This window comes from Gadus morhua, chromosome 6 (genome assembly GCF_902167405.1).
Source record: "Gadus morhua chromosome 6, gadMor3.0, whole genome shotgun sequence".
Taxonomy (NCBI): Eukaryota; Metazoa; Chordata; class Actinopteri; order Gadiformes; family Gadidae; genus Gadus; species Gadus morhua.
This window is the reverse complement of record NC_044053.1, coordinates 12,240,922-12,260,699: the sequence shown is the minus strand read 5'-3', so window position 1 is coordinate 12,260,699 and position 19,778 is coordinate 12,240,922. Positions and strand designations below refer to the sequence as shown.

At 46.5% G+C, this 19,778-nt stretch overlaps 1 protein-coding gene across 5 annotated transcripts in view; it reads left to right on the top strand.

Annotated features, from left to right (window-relative positions):
• The window catches only part of rhobtb4 (Rho related BTB domain containing 4), a 38,134-nt gene that overhangs the window by 6,699 nt on the left and 11,657 nt on the right, over positions 1-19,778 (top strand). For 3 of the 5 annotated variants that reach the window (XM_030357745.1, XM_030357747.1, XM_030357746.1), the window contains 4 exons: positions 15,020-15,221; positions 15,524-15,627; positions 18,601-18,786; positions 18,897-19,776. In XM_030357745.1, coding sequence (XP_030213605.1) covers positions 15,030-15,221; positions 15,524-15,627; positions 18,601-18,786; positions 18,897-19,776 — 1,362 coding nt within the window. In that variant the 5' untranslated portion in view covers positions 15,020-15,029. Of the gene's footprint in view, positions 1-6,338; positions 8,014-14,668; positions 14,748-15,019; positions 15,222-15,523; positions 15,628-18,600; positions 18,787-18,896; positions 19,777-19,778 lie in introns of those variants that run through there. The other 2 variants (XM_030357748.1, XM_030357743.1) reach the window with 2 other exon arrangements.

Here is a 19,778-nt window from a genome sequence, read left to right as displayed (position 1 = left end):
TAATATCATTGTGAGTAAGTCTCTCGGTCATTAAAACAGCAGAAGAATCATGCGGACGTCCATCAACAAAAATTGGTGTTAATCTACCTTCAGCATTTATAAAAAACTTTTTAAAATCAATGAAACCCCAAAGATATTGAAATACACAACATTATGAAATAATTACATTGCAATATGTTGTATCATTATCCTTGATTCTTGATGTGTTTGATGCTATCAGATTATGCCAATAATCATCCCTAATATTACATTGGTTGACAGTTAAAAATAATAACATATGAATAATCCAATAATAAAAAAAAAAAATAGTTTTTGAATCATGTGGCTTCTACTGATAGCCCTTCCGCCCCAGAGGTGCTTTGCCCTGGTTCTGAATGTAAAGTCTGTGTGTGGGAAATGTCTCCCCGCAGGTGAATGACATGGGGTTAGGGACTAGTGCTGGTCTACTGGGGGCGTTGAACCACAGTGCAGCGATGTAGAGATAATCCAATGTCCCACTATAGATTTTTCCATTCCTCTATTTTTGGAGGCCTCGATCTGAGCATTGCATTTAATGTAATTAATTGAGTGGAGGTGTGTGTGTGTGTGTGTGTGTGTGTGTGTGTGTGTGTGTAACTTTGTTTGTGTGTGTGTGTGTGTGTGTGTGTGTGTGTGCCCATGGATTTGTCTGCGTACATGCACACATTCACAACAGTTGTGTTTGTCTTTTATTAGATTTGGATTGATTGTAATGGTATGCGTGTATTGTTGCTGCGGTGACCTTTTGTGTTTATGTTAGTATGGACACAATACTTGGAGCAATGACAAACTCAGCATGATAAACAGACAAACAACAAGAGGCTATTTGAGACAACAATCACAACAAAGACCTTCCTGTTATGCATTGGCTGCAGTGGGTGTTATGTAGTCAGCTTCTACCTCTTTCTGGTCATTTATCTGTCTATTTCTGTGTCTCCTCTCTCTCTCTCTCTCTCTCTCTCTCTCTCTCTCTCTCTCTCTCTCTCTCTCTCTCTCTCTCTCTCTCTCTCTCTCTCTCTCTCTCTCTCTCTCTCTCTCTCTCTCTCTCTCTCTCTCTCTCTCTCTCTCTCTCTCTCTCTCTCTCTCTACAGTATTTGTGTCCTGCAGGTTTAGACTGGGCATATGTGTGTCTGTTTGTGTGTGTGTTCAGCGTAGATTGTGTTCTGTGTGAACAGGGCAGACCAACCGTTCAGCTCCCCTCATCCAACAGGCTGAAGTCCAGAGGTGTTTGCCTTGGCCCAGTTCGCTATTTGATCAGGCTGTTTTCTGGAATACACACTGTCCTAGGTTAAGGCCATATCACACTCTCACTCTCCCCCCCTCTATCTCTCTCTCTCTTCCTCCCTCACCTGTGCTTACTTTGTATCCACAGCTCAATAGCTTAGCTCAATCTGTTTTCATTGTCCTTGTAATATATGTCCTTGAGTATTATAAGGTTTTCTTTATGAAAGGCATGGAGCATTTAAGTGCAGGATAAAGATGTGATATCTTGAGTTGCCTGTGTCTAAATGCCTGGGGTCTTATTGTAAGGCCGAAGGAGAATTAGGTTTGGCCTTGTCAGACTGCCAGCTTGACGTCTGAGCTCATTGAGTTCACACACACACACACACACACACACACACACACGCACACAGCCACAAACACACACACACACACACACACACACACACACACACACACACACACACACACACACACACAAACAGCCACACACACACACACACACACACACACACACACACACATACACACACACACACACAGCCACACACACACACACGCACACACAAACAGCCACACACACACACACACACGCACACGCGCACGCACACGCACACACACACACACACACACACACACACACACACACACACACACACATACAGATCCAAGGTTGACTCTTGCCTCTTGCACTTCCTTGTAAAATGTGCCGTAGGTTGAAGCAGTCCCTATAAGCGTGAGTGATACGTATGTGTTTCCATCCATCAATTACCGGCTCAAGTGTCACAACATTTGAGTTCTAAGGAGCTTTACGTGTAACTTCTTCATAATAATAATAATAATTTCATGAATAGTAATTTAGTCAGTGGTTAAATAGCTCTTAAATGTAACTAATTCATTATGTTAATCAGGCAATATAGGCAAGAGCCTTAATTGTAACTGTTTCCACACTTTTTCCACTCATACACACACACACACGCATACACTCACATGCACGTACACACAGGCAAACACACACTCCTCTGTTTGGCCTCCACTCTTGAGATAATCTCCCTATTGTTTTGCCATCATGCTAACAATGCCCCACCATTGCCTCTTGTTTCATGTCAACAGCTTTAATAGACGGTTTCAAGGAATAATATTGAAGACTTCCAATGTAAATAAATGTCAGTACGTAACTTTCATGGAATGCGGTTACACAATGGTTATAAAGCACATGGCCCTCAGATGAAAGCACTTGCATCTGCGGTATTATGGTTCTTACGATGCCGCTGGTGACATTCCTGGAGAAGATCACAAGCAGCACACATTTTGTGCAAGAGAACAAAACGAAAAATCTGCAAGACGACCATTTTAATGCACTTAAAAAAGTTAATAGTGTTTTATCCAGCTGCATGAAATCTATTCAGGCAGGGGATCTTGGTTAATTTTTAAAAAACCTAAATTCCCCCTTGCTTACTTCCTCATGACATGTTGGAACTAGATCCCTCTGAGTTGAATTATGATATGTTGTTTTGGGGTTCTTGAAATAGGTTTGGCTTCAACAGGGGATACTTAGAGAGAGCGAAATAGATAGTTTGAAGGGGCAGCAGAAGAGATCCTTAATAGGATTAAACTTGCCACTGACCTCTTCTGACTTGCAGGTCCCTATCCAACATAGATAGGATGTGTGTGTGCGTGTGTGTGTGTGTGTGTGTGTGTGTGTGTGTGTGTGTGTGTGTGTGTGTGTGTGTGTGTGTGTGTGTGTGTGTGTGTGTGCACGTGCGCACACTTGCATTTATTTTTGCATTGATGATGCAAGATGATTTGTGGCCTTTTGCAATCATGACTCTTGCTTTAGGACATGCCTGAGCAACGTAGCTGCCTTCCAGCGAAGGGGTGACTGCTCACAAACTAGAACCTTATCCGTGTGCGCTTTTTCTCCATCAAAGCACCGATGTCACTGAAAAAGGCCATTAACCATGCAACCTATCGACCTGAACACAAATCTACCTGAACCCCTGGCCCCAACCCCCTTTCAAGCCGCCTCCATACATGACGTGCATCCCAGCACTATTCTCTGTAGACCAAATAGGCTTGTTATTACATGAACAGATAACGAGTAGCTTTGCACCACCAACAACTCCCAGAATGAGTGGAATCTATGTGTGTGTGCGTGGGGGCGTTTGTGTATGTGTACATGCACGTGTGTTTGTGTGTGTGCATGTGTGTGTGTGTGTTTTTATACGTGTGTGCAAGTCTGTGTGTATTTGTGTGTGTGTGTGGGGGTGGGTTGGTGTGCGTACGTGTGCAGGTGCATGCGTGCGTGTGTTTGCTGGTTTGCATGTGCATGTGTGTGTTCACGTCTTTCAGCCCAGTCATGTCTGTTAGGGGCTCGACGGCGGCAACGGAGTCCATCAGGGAAGGCCAGGATGGCCTTAGCGCTGCACAGACAGGGGGACACTGGGCCGTTGTATGGCTATGGGATTTGGAAAGAAGAGAGCACCGATAAGCCAGAGGGCATGCTACTCTACATGGACAACCGGGGCATGGGGGCGGGGCTAGGGAAGGGAAAGAGGGGGGGAGGGGCCTGCTGGGTGGTGTTTGCCTATCAAGATGCAGGCACTGCTTTGCAAAAGCCAGACACCTCTCTGAGAACGTTAACATTGGCACTAATGCCATAATTAGTGTCTGTGTATTCTCACACAGACAGGACACACTTAAACAAAAAGGACAAAAAAGACTCACACAGACACACACAACACACATATGCACAACCAGACACACACAGACACACACACACACACACACAGACACATACACACATACCACGTGTAAACAAAACACACATACACACAATCCAACAACACAAAAACTCACGTACGCACACACACACACACACACGTATGTTCAAACAACACACATACACACAATCACATAGGAAATACACACACACACACACAACACACACACACACACACACACACACACACACACACACACACACACACACACACACACACACACACACACACACACACACACACACACACAAACAGGCCTCTCTATGTGTAGGTTCCCCTGCAATCCCAAGTGCTCTGTCTCCATTCCGACTTTTTCCTTGAGGGCCAAACCGCTCCATCCTTGCGGTCCCACGGCCACTCCACATTCCCTGCATACCCCAACATGGCTGGCCCTCATCACCACCAGTGACTTTGCAGCCCATCTCTCACCAGCGCTGTGGAGCGTTATCTGCAACCCACGGGTCGGTCTGCCCTGCCAAACAACGACAAATCTTTTTTTTTTTTTAAGTCAATCACAAAGTCATCTGCCTTGGATCTAAAAGTGCAGTCCCACGGCCCTATGGACTGACGTGTCAAAGTGACTTCCAGAATTTGAGCGTGACAGGCTGACTTTCTACAGACTTGGTTGAGCAGGCTTAGCAGCGTGCTCGCTTCTCGTTCTTCTAAGCGCTGGAGAGAGTTTGTGCATCACTTGTTTAGTCGGTGCACTCTGTCACCAGGCAGCAACAGCTGGCCGCATGCAGAGCTCTTCAACAGCCTTTTGATTAGGCAGCGTAACAAGTCAACATCCCCCGTCGGCTGCTCGCCGCCTCTGTCTCCCAGCATTCATTACTTACCCGGCGTCCTCCCTGCGCCAACACCGCATCCATCATTTACATGTTCTCTCTAGCCTGCCCCTCCCTCCCTGCCCCTGACCGCCACCCTGTCGGGTAAGAGTTATAATACCACACATTGTTTCACGTACCAGCTCTGCCAACACATCTCAGCCACTTCGGTGTGTCAACTGTGTGTGTGTTAAGGAGACAGTGAGTAAGAGTCTGTGAGTGACAGAGAATGTGTTAACATGTGTGTGTGTGTTTGTGTGTTTGTGTATTTTTGCTTGTGGGTGTGTATGTGTGTGTGTGTTCCAGTGCGTTTTCAAGGACCTCTCTGGCCATCACACTGAAACCATCGTTGACCTGTCATTGGTTCATCCCTCTGCCTTATTCAACATCAAGAAAGATCTGCCCAATAATAACCCACAAGCACACACACACACACACACACACACACACACACACACACACACACACACACACACACACACACACACACACACACATGTGTTTCCGTATGCTTATGTCTGAGCGAGAGAATGTCAGAGAGTTAAAGTGCGAAATGAATCTGTGATATTGTTATCTCTTCCGTGGTGCTGGAGGACTGAAGACCCACTGCAGCTCTGACCTACTTGTGTCAGTGTACAGGGCAGCATCTAACGGATGCTGGGAGTGTGTGTGTGTGTGTGTGTGTGTTTGTGTGTTTGAACCCGCATGCTGAGGAGAGTTAGAAGCTGGGTGTTTTGACAGCTTTCGCACAGCTTGGGACAGGAGGTGTGGGGGGGTGGGGGAGGAGATCCACGAGATTTTGAATTAATTCAAGCATCTCGATTTGAGTGCATTGTCTCAATAACTAGGGAAACTAACTTCCTTACTATCCCTTAATTAAATGATATAACAAAAAACATTTGTTATCCACCCATATTGAAAATAATTTGTAAGGATTTGAGATTTGATATCGGCCGAAAGGCCTTCTGTCCAGAACTATGTGAAGGCGACGGTTGGTTTATCTCAAAATGGCGGCCCGAAACTCTCTCAGTGAAGTTGATTCGTTGTCCAAACAGAGTGTGGGAGATCTCCTCCTCCTTCTCCATCCCTCCATAACCAGCCAACAAGAAACGATCTCAGAGCATTCCCCCTTCTCCCCAACTCTGCTCTAAGCCGGGGTGGGGGGGGATGTGTGCGGAGTTGGGGGGAGTGAACTTCTCACAGAGTGAATCAAAGAGCGTTAAAGCAGTGGGTGATTTGTCTCCTCCTTCACTAGCGACGCTGAGAAGGACCCACAGTACCTCTCTGTGCGAGTTCCGTCTGCGCGGCTCTGTACACATCCATCACAAACCCCGCTACCAGGCCCTAGCCTGTGCCAACGTCAATGACCCCCCCCCCCCCCACTGCAGACTGTTATTCAATCTGAATCATTATGTGCCTGCCAGAAAGGGTCAGGGTTCATGGGTTTCTCAGGACATTGTGTGTGTGTGCGTGTGTGTGTGTGGTTGGGGGGGGGGGGGGGGGGGGGGGGGGAAACATCAATATAACATCTGCAAAGCTCGGCTGTCTTCTGTTGTTGTTGTTGTTGTGTTATTTGTGATTACAAGCATTTTGACAACATGCATGTCTATTTCCCTCTATGGATTCTTCCACACGGGACTCTAGTAGTAAATAATGCATGGCTGCTGCTGCTTTATGACGCTGTCAGGGGATTGTCAATACAGTCAAAGGGCAAAGGGCGGATACGTTGATTCCAGTAGCTTTCAATCGCATCATTCTATGCATGTGACATGACAGGATATTTAGGTGGAAAGGATTATAGAGCCAGGTGATAACGTTCATTTTAGTTTCAACAACATGAATTAGATGTTATTTTTCCTTCCCACAACTCTGCAATCACCTGCGGCTTCACACCAATAGCCTTGCCCCCCTGGATTCTCACGCAAGATTGATCTAGCTTCATTAGAATGCCTTTGTTTACGGAACAGTCAGTACCGCACTCGACCAGTAGATGTCTGTCTTCTTTCGGCCATGGTCACTCTTTGAAATTGGATAGCAGTTTTTTCTGGGTTGCATAAGAACGACGGCCTATGTAATGCATGTCGTTAACTATGACTAAAAGTGGAAGCAACACACAAAAGGGGCTGATGCATTTACACTTAGTTAAAAATAAACTGCATTGACGACAGGTTGAGTGGCTTCTAAAGGGCAATATTGACCAAGCTAAAAGGCCTAAATAGATTTCTCCCTCAAACTTGAATAACATGTTAATTGTGGCTAAAACTAATTTGTGTCTCCATTTCTGTCATGCGTATAATGCAATTAGTAAACATTGGGAAAGGCAAACCTGTGCCAGCACATTCAATATTAGTGACTCAATACAACAGACCATGGGTCAACAATTCTCTTTAAAGCACAAGGAAGAGTAGGACTACCTTACATTATTATCTATTACACTGTTATAATATGTTGCCAACACTAGGCCTACTTATACTGAATAGTATAGGCCCCACTGTTAGTGTTGCTCTCATGTGTCAATGTAATATCTTATTCTTCAATTGAAAATGCTGCTTAATATATTAAGTTATTTTAAGCTGCCCTAGTGACCGTTGATTTAGGTTTAGAAATAACACCTGTCGAGGTACCATTTCTTTATATTAACATTGAACCGTGTTTTCAGGCGTGACGGAGTTAACGGGGCGGGAGGACGCGGTATCAGGGCCGGTCCAGTCGCACTAACTGTCCTGTGATTGGCCCGCCTCTCCCCAACTCAAGCACTTGCTCGAAGAGTTGTCTCTGACGCGGATTGTTATGGGCGTGTCGCGGAGGATATACTCCGGAGAAACAACAATAGAAAAGATGTGGCTTGGACTATTAACGCCTGTGCCTAGTCTGTGTCTCGATTCTGCTCCAAACGAAGGGATGTGACAATTATATGTTCACGTCTGTAGCGAAACGTCCAACCTACCACGTTTGGAGAAGTATAGGTCAGCCTAGCCGGGCGATTTATGCAATAGGAATATGTTGCCACTGTGACAAGTAGCCTACTTGTTCTGCGACATCCGCAAAAAGTCTATTTCCTCCCATCTGCAACAACGGTCTGCAACCTCTTTTTATTTCGAGAGTCTGTTTTCTTTCCGTTGCGGGACGCAGATTGGCATGTGGGTCAATACTGGAACCGTCGGCAGGTAGGGCAACTCCTTCAAGACTCCCTGATGGGTCACATGCTCGTCTTGTTATTCTATAGTGCACAAACCATCACGGGCAGAAATCATGTAGGCAATTAGTCTCTTCATTGAGACATCAGAGAAAGGCTGCCCCATATGTTGAGAATGCCACAATGTACACCCCACGTGGGCTCCCTCACAGGCGTAATGTCTTATCGACTTGTTTTTGCTGTTCTGTGTGTGTGTGTGTGTGTGTGTGTGTGTGTGTGTGTGTGTGTGTGTGTGTGTGTGTGTGTGTGTGTGTGTGTGTGTGTGTGTGTGTGTGTGTGTGTGTGTGTGTGTGTGTGTGTGTGTGTGTGTGTGTGTGTGTGTGTGTGTGTGTATAACCGGACGGGCTTTGCGCCCAAGGTGTCTGTCAATCTTATTGTGTTTTGCATCACTTTGGGGTTTGGTTCTTCTTACCTCTCATCGACTTCCAGGCAGTTGATGCGCTGCCTCGTTGGACGGACTTTATCTAGGTTATCGCCAGTTAGTTTTTTTGTTTTTCACTGAATCGCTCCCCAACCCAATGAATGAGTCAGGTGGTTATGAATGGCTGCGGACGGGCGAGGATTAGTTCATTGATACGCAGTGATTCTAGCAGTGTGTCAGCAGAAGTCTCAGATGTGTGCACTTGGTATCATACTGACTAAGATTTAATTGTGGATGATTTAATACAAGATAGCATACAATGGCTCAGCTTGTGTCATTACACGGTTGTTAATCAGATCCCCAAAGACCAGAAACAACTAATGGAATTGATGTTGCATAACCTTTCGTTTTTTTTTATTAGACTCTATCAAGTTGTATTTTGTCCTTGGCCTATATTGATTTGCAAGCAACTATATCTTTGTTATGCACAGGTTGGTCCGATTTATCACTGCTTTTAAATCCTGGGTTGTATGTATTGTTCTACATTATTTTGTTATTGAACCCAAAAATCTGTAATTATGATGTCAATGAAGACGTGTAACATTATTCCTCATATGGATATCAAATGCAGTGTAAACACAAGAATAGCCGCCCACTCCTGGTACAAAACCCATCAATAGGTGGGCTTGTGCCAGTTGTTTAATTTTAAATGCACAAGAAGTGGTTTATATGATTTAGAAATGAAAGAAGAGGCAATACATTTGTATATCAAATATATATCTACGCGTTGGTACCCGGACGCTGCACTGTCTTGCACTTTATTGTGTTATTGAATGAGCACAGTGATATCAGAACGCTAGTCGATTTGTCTTTTGTGTTGGGTGGTGTATCGTCGAGGAGGTAAATCAAATGCTTAGTCTTTGACCTGTTTCATCAGCCCATGGAGATAGCCTGGGATGGACCCACATGGAATCATTAGCCAGGATCACATGACTGACGAGAATGTTGTGATCTAAGGCACCTGTCCGTGTTGTACTGCAGCCACAAGACATTTATGAGCTTGTTTATTTTCCACACCAGTGATTTTTAGAGTTGGTGGTGTGGGTAGGTGTGTTGTCTCCGTCCAGTCTTAAGACTGGTTTGTGTCCAGCATTATGTGATGCGCAGAAGCCTTTTAACTATTTGTGGTTCATTATCAGATTCTGAGCTCTTCATTTTTTTTGGGGTGATTGGGAAAAGTTTTGAAGCCTTTCGAGGATAGTTAATACTGTAACGCACAACTTGGTTTATAACAAGATGTGTAAAGATAACAATACAATTATAACTTAGCACTTTGGGGTCATTAAGTTGATGTAAAGTGCGTTATGAATAAAATGTATTATTATTATTATTATAACTTAAGTTGGAAGACTTGAAAGTTGGGCAGAGTTTTAAAGGAATGGGAAGAGCGATCTTAGGATGGTGAGGTGGAGATATATATGGACCCAGGGGGTTGGGTGGGGCAGGGATGATAGAAATGAGGTCAGCTGTTTGTGGAGCTGAGTTGGTATTCATTGAAGAGAGGAGTATGAGCGAAGTGGTATGAGAAATCTTCATTAACTGTGGTCCATGTGTGGATCAACACATCAATATATAAGACTCTTTTACTCTTTGTATATCGTTAAGGGTGGTCCATACATGGTCTACCTAACTTAACTGATAAGGTAATTTGAAGCCCACTAAGGTCATTGTAATGATTTACATAATTATAAAATAGTATATAGACTCATTGCTAGTCCTGCCATCATGTGTCACTCCTCTATCAGAATGTTCCATGCAGTACTACAGTGTCGTATGCAAAAATGGAAGCTGTTACAACCTAGTTAGATGCATAGTCCTTAAACTTCTCTGCACCAGACCAAAGTGTGTGTTTGTGTGTGTATGTGTGCGCAACTGCACATCTGTCTGGTGCGTGAGACCTGAGCCAGAGAGGCTGAAGTTTACTGTCAGCCGCACAGGATGACAAGGCAACAGACAGATAAGTTATGTAACCAGTCTGAGCCAGCTGGGCCCCTGGCAGCTACTGTCCTGCGCGCACACACACACACACACACACACACACACACACACACACACACACACACACACACACACACACACACACACACACACACACACACACACTGTATATCAATCTGGAAATATCCATTCATTGGCTTGCCTTTAAGTAGGGCAAGTTGTCATTGAAACCAGTTTGGAATATGGTCCGAGTAGCAGTATGAAATTGAACTGTGTCTATGTCTGGCAAATCTGTGAGAGGAGGAACAATGGCCAGTGGTGGGAGGAGGGAGGGGTGTGTGGACGGAGAGGGACATGAAGTGAAGGGTGAAATAGTGTTGTGTCGGAGCGGACGGGACGGCAAGGCTGAGTGAACAAGAGGAAGGGAGGGTATAGGTCAGTGGGTCGGACGGTGTGGGAGACTATTTAGCCAACTAACCAGACATAGCACAATAAAAGAGGATTACATGGAATTTAAAGCAAACGTTCAGTGACAGAATTATGGTTCTGAATGTAATGAATTGCCCCCTCTGGCTTGAGGCAAAGCACTCCTGAGACACACGCACACAAAACCCAAATTATGCATGAGTCTCTGTGTCTGGCTGGATCTCCTGTACCATATTCCCTCTGCAAGCCAAACACATGTACGCACGCTCGCACACCAACCTAATTCAACACTCATGTCATAGCCTTCGCTTTTGCACCCTTTTACCGTGTGGGTTATGTGAATAACTTGCACAGGCACATGCATGAATCTGCATGTACCCACAACCAGCCTTTGATGGGCCACCACACACACACACACACACACACACACACACACACACACACACACACACACACACACACACACACACACACACACACACACACACACAACCACAGATGTAAACAGGAAGAGTGTGTATATTCACCATTGTATTTCCTTTGTGAGAACGTGCTGTAATCAAACAGCTGCGGTCTGGACATCTGTGAGCTCTAGACCGAACTGATTTAAAATAAACCGGAGCTGCCTGTTACTTCCTGCTCCCCCGGGCACCCTGGGCGGCCCTGGTGATGTCTGGTCGTCATAACGGCTGCCATCGGAAAGATGGGCGCATGGAAATGAACCTGCACGCCCGCTGTGCATGCACATTCATTTCCACACGCACATCTTTTCTGTTGTGCATCTGTTTGTTTCTATGTATTTGTAATATGCATGTGTATGCAGTTCACATTGGTTTGATCGTATACATATAAGCTTGAGCCAGTGCTTATGTTTGCATTGTGTAAGTTCTTGGCCTACCACATGATCCGTCAAACAATAGCCTGGGGGGGGGGGGGGGGCTGTTTCCTCTAAAGCCACTTCTCTCAGAGCACTGGAGCCATGGATCCCCCTCAGAAAGTTTCCAGACATCTTACTTTACTCTCTGTTACATAACTGCTCCCACATCCTACCAAGGCTCATTGATTGGCCCTGAGCTAATTACCACGCATGTAGGCAGGCACGCACGCACACAAGCACGTTTAGCTGAAATCAGTCAGTGATAGTGGATGTCTCCCTGACCTTTCACTGACTGCACTCACTCTTTTCTTTTTTTCTGCATAGTTTCCTTTTTTGTCGGTGTGCATGAATTGTGTGCGATTGCACAAACCAGAAATGACGTAATCACGGCCCTCGCTCACGGTGCATGTGGCGGTTTGTCGCTTGCTGCACACACCAGAATTTTTTAACCTTGTAAAGCATCAGAAATCCTGCAATCATATCCACGATCTCTGCGAGCGAACTGTGCGTCAGATGAAGATGTGATGCATGCTTTTACTACTTCCTACACTCCTGTTGTGATCGTTCTTGTTGTTGTTTATTCAATAGGGACGCATTTGAGCTGAGGTTGTGTTGGTCAAAGACCTCCTATAAAAGATGACGATGACAAATTATCCCTTCCTCCTCCACACCAAGGAAGCGCAGCTCAGCATCAGCAAGGATTGACGTAAAAAAAACAGAGAACCGTTCCTACCATCTGCATGAGTTCAGTTCTGTGTCCAGTGCCCTCTGTCATCAAAAAGAACATAGACCAGGGCCAAACGGCTACTATAAAAAATGGCCATGGCCGTCCGTGGACAGTAAGAACACTCCACACACACAGTGCTTCAAGGCAAACTGTACTGGAGCATCTAAGGTGGAGAGGAAAACTGTGATTTCCCCTGAGCATGCTCAATTACAGCTTGTACCCAGCAGTACAACCGTCTCGTCCCAAGCAGGACAGGGCTGTGTACAAAGCATGAGAAAGGTGTGTAGGTGTGTGTGTGTGTGTGTGTGTGTGTGTGTGTGTGTGTGTGTGTGTGTGTGTGTGTGTGTGTGTGTGTGTGTGTGTGTGTGTGTATATTCTCTCTGTCTCTCTTTGTCGTCCCCCTCTCATCCGTCTGTTATTTTCTGTGAGGCGTTCCACAAATGCCCATGTCCACCGTGGTCCTCCTGTCTGTCAGCTATACTGCTGATGTTATTAATGCCACCGATTGTGCACTGAAAGTATCCCTACCCGCCCCCCGCCTCATTCAAAGTCCTCTGCAGCTGTCTTCCTAAACAACCACCACGTTCATCAGTCGGATATCCGTTAGATGCGTTTTTACTGCCCTTTTTATTACCCTGCTATCTGGTATACCTGACGCACAGCGCACTGCCGTGTGTGTGTGTGTGTGTGTGTGTGTGTGTGTGTGTGTGTGTGTGTGTGTGTGTGTGTGTGTGTGTGTGTGTGTGTGTGTGTGTGTGTGTGTGTGTGTGTGTGGTTGGGGCGTCCCTGGACAGGTGGTTGTGGTGGTACTGGTGTGTGGTGGACATATTATTCATAACTTTGGAACGACGCAGGCAAGACCATTTCACCTCCACATAGAGCACACTGACTGAACACAGACACAGTTTATTCCAATTGGCAGTCGCCTACAGGTCAGACAAATTAATGTAGGTGTTCTCCTTCTTTTTACACCTGTATTTGATTGTTCTGCTTCTTTAAGATGGCAGCTTTATTTTTTGGTTTCATGGAAATGTATATCCATGTATATGTATTTGTGATCAAATATTTAAGAGGCTTTCTCGAGCTTCAGCAACAGGCATCGTATTAGACAGGATGAAAGATGTGTTTGGGAGAAACTGTGGTTTGTGGTCACAGCGATTCATGGCTGGCTGGATTCTACAGCAGTGCACATGGCTTGCTTGTTTAATGAATAGATGCCATTTATAGACACTGGTGTCTGTCAATGCAGGCCTACACTAGCATCCACATCAATGGAGTAACAAGCCGCAGCCTTTATGAATGTTTCAGGGGCTCCATTTATGGGGATTTGGGTCTTTGTACAGTTGGCAAGAGCCAATGGGTTGGTTTGACTGGACTCTCAGTGCTGCAGTGTCAATATCACCTAAATAAATTAGCCTTCCCAAGGAATATGCTTGTATATGGGTCGTGAGCCTATTTGTTGTGGCATGCAATGAATGCATGTAATCTGTTTAGGGCTATGGGGATTTGAAGATGAAGCTTTTCATAAGTTATGGTTTTGGTTCTCTAGCTCTTTTCTATTTCAATAGGAAAACTTGTTGTGACTTGGTGTGTGATGCCTGGTTCATTCTAGAAGACGATGATAGAACGGGATGAAAGCAAATCTAACCATTGTCTTTGAGTCCATCAGGTCATTCAATAATTAATAAGTCAATCGGATTCATTCAAGTATCCTGTCCCTTTTTATTCAGCAGACGTTATGTGCAGTTGCAGTGTTCCGGGGAAGATTAATCGTTTGAAATACCATTAAATGGAAACAATGTAGTCTTGTGTGTATGCAAAAACATTTATGTATCACATTTTGAGGAAACCATGCAAATAAAAAACGATGTTTCACACCATGGAGGAAGTAGATGACTGATACCAGGTGCAGAGGTATTTTATTCTAAAATAGAAAAGATTTGCTTCAAGAGAGCTTACTCTCACTGCTGCAAAGAGGCCAAGATATGTTTTTCGTTTGCCAAAGTACTGTAGATGCTTTATCACATACCAGTCTTTCGTTTATTTATTTAAATCACTGAGGGTGATGTTATCTTCTCTCTCTCTCTTCCTGTATGTCTCTCTCTCTCTCTCTCTCTCTCTCTCTCTCTCTCTCTCTCTCTCTCTCTCTCTCTCCCTCTCCCTCTCGCTCTCTCTCTCTCTCTCTCTCTCTCTCTCTCTCTCTCTCTCTCTCTCTTCCTGTGCTGGTACATAAATAGCACTGCTGTCTCCCCACTGCTCAGCCTGAAAACCTCCGTCTGTTCTGTGGAGGAGTTTGGCAGCAGCCTGGGTACACTGGTCAGTACAGCCATGGGGGCTTTGAGCCTTGGCAAAACCTGCAGAGCCAGGACTTCTTTGACCCCATGCGGGTCAGAGCAACCTCCTATATTTCGGGCTGTCATTGCATAGAAACTGCAACCATCTAAATTAATTTTGTATTCCATTCAGTTTGAACTAAATCTCTCTCTCTCTCTCTCTCTCTCTCTCTCTCTCTCTCTCTCTCTCTCTCTCTCTCTCTCTCTCTCTCTCTCTCTCTCTCTCTCTCTCTCTCTCTCTCTCTCTCTGCACAGGGCACTCTCCATGGATATAGACACTGACTATGAGCGGCCCAATGTGGAAACCATTAAATGTGTGGTGGTGGGAGACAATGCAGTCGGCAAAACACGGCTCATCTGTGCCCGGGCCTGCAATGCCACCCTCACACAGTATCAGCTCCTTGCCACCCACGTGCCAACCGTTTGGGCCATCGACCAATACCGTGTATGCCAGGAGGTGGGCACACACACACACACACACTCCTGTACATACACACACACACACACAATATGCACACTACTTACATACACCTACACATACGCACACACACTCTCACCTTAACATACACACACACACACAAAAAAATAGTCAATAAATACACACATGCACGGATTGCACGCTCACATACACCTACCCATGCGCATACACACACAAACACGCACACACACCCCAACACATGTCGCTATCATGACGTCTGTTATTAGCATGCAGAATGGCAGCGCGGCAGAGTAGACGTAATGATGGCTGTGTGAACGTAGGTGCTGGAGAGATCCCGCGATGTGGTGGACGAGGTGAGCGTTTCCCTGAGACTGTGGGACACCTTTGGAGATCATCACAAAGACAGGCGGTTTGCATATGGCAGGTAAGAATGCACATGCAGGCACATACACGTGCGAGCAAGTAGGAATGCAGACCGGGAGACATACGCATGCGCGCACACACAAACACACACAGGCACGTAGTCACGCAGTCATGCGCACACACACACGCACGCACACAGGCACGCAGGCACGCAGTCATGCGTACACGCACATGCACACAGACAGAAACACACATGCAGAGACACACAATCTGTCGCTCCCTGTCTAGTTCACCAAAGCTAAAATAAGGTTGTTGACCTAAAAACATAATTTCTGCCCATCACACTTGGTTGACCCTGTGAATAATCACACACAGACCCATACACACTTACACATATAAACTAACTGCACTATTTAAAGTCTTTGGGGAACAAGAATGTGACACAGACAGAATGATTGTCTCGGCTTGTGTTGTGGAATTAATCTCACCTGAGCAAATTCAGGGAACTTTCAAGGAACTACCAACAAACACACACACGCACACGCACACACACACACACACACACACACACACACACACACACACAGTCAAAGACCGTCTGTACGTCTCTGTCTCAGTCTCCCTTTCACACACACAAGGCAGGCTCTTTGCAACGTAACGCTTGCTATATTGGATCATCTCTCTTTACCCGTTTATTCATCTGCCTGAGTGGTCGCCGCCTGATCCCCTTTTGTGGCTTCATCCAATTTACTGAGATCCATCCGTCCTATAAAAACCTTTTTAAGTAATCCTGACTCACAGCAAACACACACACCATGTGCACACAAATGAGACAGCAAGATTCCCTGCACAATTTCTATACAACGTACCCTGTCACTGTTTGAACATACCTTTGTGCTTACTCTATCTTTGGTTGTGTGCGTATGCTTATCAGTAAGTCACCCAGAGCGTCCTGCCCTGTTTGTCCCCTTAAGTTCACTGTGTGTGTGTGTGTGTGTGTGTTTTGATCTGTGTCTGCTGGAGTGCTGTATGCCTAATCACTCTGCAGCCAGCTGATTGAGGAACGGGGCCAACTCAGCTGTTCTCTGCTCTTACCACGCTTCACCTAACCTTTGATGAACACACACACACACACACACACACACACACACACACACACACACACACACACACACACACACACACACACACACACACACACACACAGTCAAAGACCCTCTGTACGTCTCTGTCTCAGTCTCCCTTTCACACACACACACACACACAGACAAACACAGGCGCATTTGCTGGGCTCAGACATCTGACCTCCTTCTGTCTGGCTAACATGCTCAGACAGGCTCCCCCTCACCACCATATTATTCAGCCCTCATCTTCACAGCCCTTTCCTCCTAGATTCCATTACCCCTTCCTACCCTCTACCCCTCATTTCCTCTACCATGGTATTTCGTTAATATCAAACTCTAAACACATTTTATTTTTGATAAAAGGCAAGTTAGTTCAAATGCTCTCAGCTCAATACGGGAAAGATCAGACTTTCTGTCCCTGAAACGCGCGGCCTGTTCGCTCTATGCTCGATTCCCCTTCACTTCAAATGGAAAATCGGACTCCATTTATTTCTGTTTGTGTTTTGGTTACCTTACATAATCTTGTCCATGAAATGACCTTTGTAACTTGCATCCACCTAGAAACACAGAAACTCTTAATCACACACGCACGCATGCACAAACACACATGTACCCACACACAAACCCTACATTGTATTTTTCACAAGGTGTGGTTAATTATTGCACGATGGCTTAACAATGTCTTGGCCATTAGTGAGATCTCTTGGGGACACCCATACACGCACACCATACCAGCCCTATCTTTAGACTTCAGAACATGTCTATGTTTCGCTGTGTTCGTTTTACAACACAGTTACTGAAGAAAGAAGAATTTGTGTGTGTGTGTGTGTGTGTGTGTGTGTGTGTGTGTGTGTGTGTGTGTGTGTGTGTGTGTGTGTGTGTGTGTGTGTGTGTACTAGTCTATTCTTAGCCTGGTCTTTGTGCACAGGGCCTTAGGGTGCTTATGTTAGGTTAGGCTTGGCTTTATGTAAGTAAGAGCAACAGGGGCTTCACCAGCCTTCAAGGGCCAAACACACACACGCGTACCCGCACACAAATCGGGATTTGGGAACACCATTGTCATCATAAGTTTGCCTTAAAGCACGTGAAAAAAAAAAACATTAAACATGAACATTCATGTTCATAGATAAGAACAATTCTATTTCCTAACCTAGCCTTTACTATATACAAGCCTGCATATTGGTCAAACACTGATTAATTATGTAAAGTGTAGCTCTACTTTCCTTCTTAAGTTTGTAAGTGCTTCCACACTTCGGATTTCAACTGCTAAACCCTCAGCTCTAAAAGGGTTCAACAGGTTTACCATGGTGTTCAATGATATTTTCTGTGTACTTAAAGTGACAACAACACTAGTGGTTGTGTTTGCGCGTATAGACTCCCTCTGCAGGGCTGTAGGGCTGATGGCAGCTGACTCTACAAACATACAAATATGTTTACAGCTGAAACTAAAATGTATGAAGTAAAAATGAGTACTGAACTGTTATGAGCTCCCGACCCTCCCTTCACTCCTCGCTATATCATCATGTAGCTTGTGAATTCTGAACGGCACCCACAAGAATATCAACAGGAAAATGACTCTTGACTAAACAGGATCTTGCTTGTTTCCACTGTCCCTCCTACCTCGTTGCCCACTAGCCTTGGCAGTACATTTTTTTGAACGGTATATTTAGTTATTTTTCACGAGTACATGCATCTCACAGGAAGTAATAGGAATTATTGCTGACTAACTTCTCTTCCATTGTACTTGAATTGTCTGTGTATACCTGCCCCCCCCACACACACACACACACACACCTATCGAGTGCCCCTGTACCCCTTTATCCACATGAAGTTATCAGTTTTCCATTAATCCACATGCACTGCAGTCTCTGCGTGATGTATTCTTATCGGTCTTCTCCTTCCTTGAAAAGGTCTGACGTGGTGGTGCTGTGTTTCTCGCTGGCCAACCCCAACTCCCTCCGCCACGTGCGCACCATGTGGTTCCCGGAGATCAAGCACTTCTGCCCGCGCACCCCGATCATCCTGGTGGGCTGCCAGCTGGATCTGCGCTACGCCGACCTGGACGCCGTGAACCGTGCACGCCGACCCCTGGCCAAGTGAGACCCATTCGCTTTTCTGGAATGATTGCCCACTGTCTGTAGAACATGCAGGCGAAACACATGGACGATCAATACAGTGCTGTGAGGTATTTTTGCCGGGTCTCTAGACCCATTAAACCAACAGATATCCTTCCTCCGGAGCGGGGTCATGAGGTGGCCAAGGAGCTGGGCATCCCCTACTACGAGACCAGCATCGTGGCCCAGTTCGGGGTCAAAGACGTGTTCGACAACGCCATACGGGCCGCGCTCATCTCCCGCCGCCACCTGCAGTTCTGGAAGTCCCACCTGAAGAAGGTGCAGAGGCCCCTCCTCCAGGCTCCCTTCCTGCCGCCCCGCCCCCCGCGGCCCATCGTGGGCATCCCGGACCCCCCTCCCCGGGACGGCGAGGCCCCGGACGCCCTCTTCTGCCAGCCGCTGTGCGCCGACGTCCTGTTCCTCCTGCAGGGCGGCGCTGCCCGCGTCTTCGCCCACAAGGTCTACCTGGCCACCTCCTGCTCCAAGTTCAACGACCTCTTCACCCTGGACCTCAGCGCCTCGTCTCTGGCCGACGGGAGCGGCGACCGCGACCGCGACGACGACGACGACGAAGATGACGGCGACGACGACGACGGCAGCCCCGGGCCGGAGAGCGAGGAGCGGTCGGAGAGCGCCGACGAAGACGAGCAGAACCGGAGGGGCGCCAAGGAGCAGGCAGGCCGCACCAAGAGCCTGGACATCGACAAGGACACGGCGGAGGGCGGCGTGCGCGGCCTGAAGCGCCCCCCTCTGCCCCCGCTCGGCCCCCTCAGGACGTCCCAGAGCGACAACGCGCTGCCCTGCCGCGCCCCCTGCGGCCAGGCGGCCCCGGGCAACAGCCACGCCCTGTCCGGCTGGGGGAGGGGCTTCCTGAGCGTGGGCGTGGAGCACGTGGACGACCCGGTGACCGGCAGGCCCCGGCTCATGACGGTCGTCGCCATGGACGCGCTCATACAGGAAGAGCCCTTCCAGGT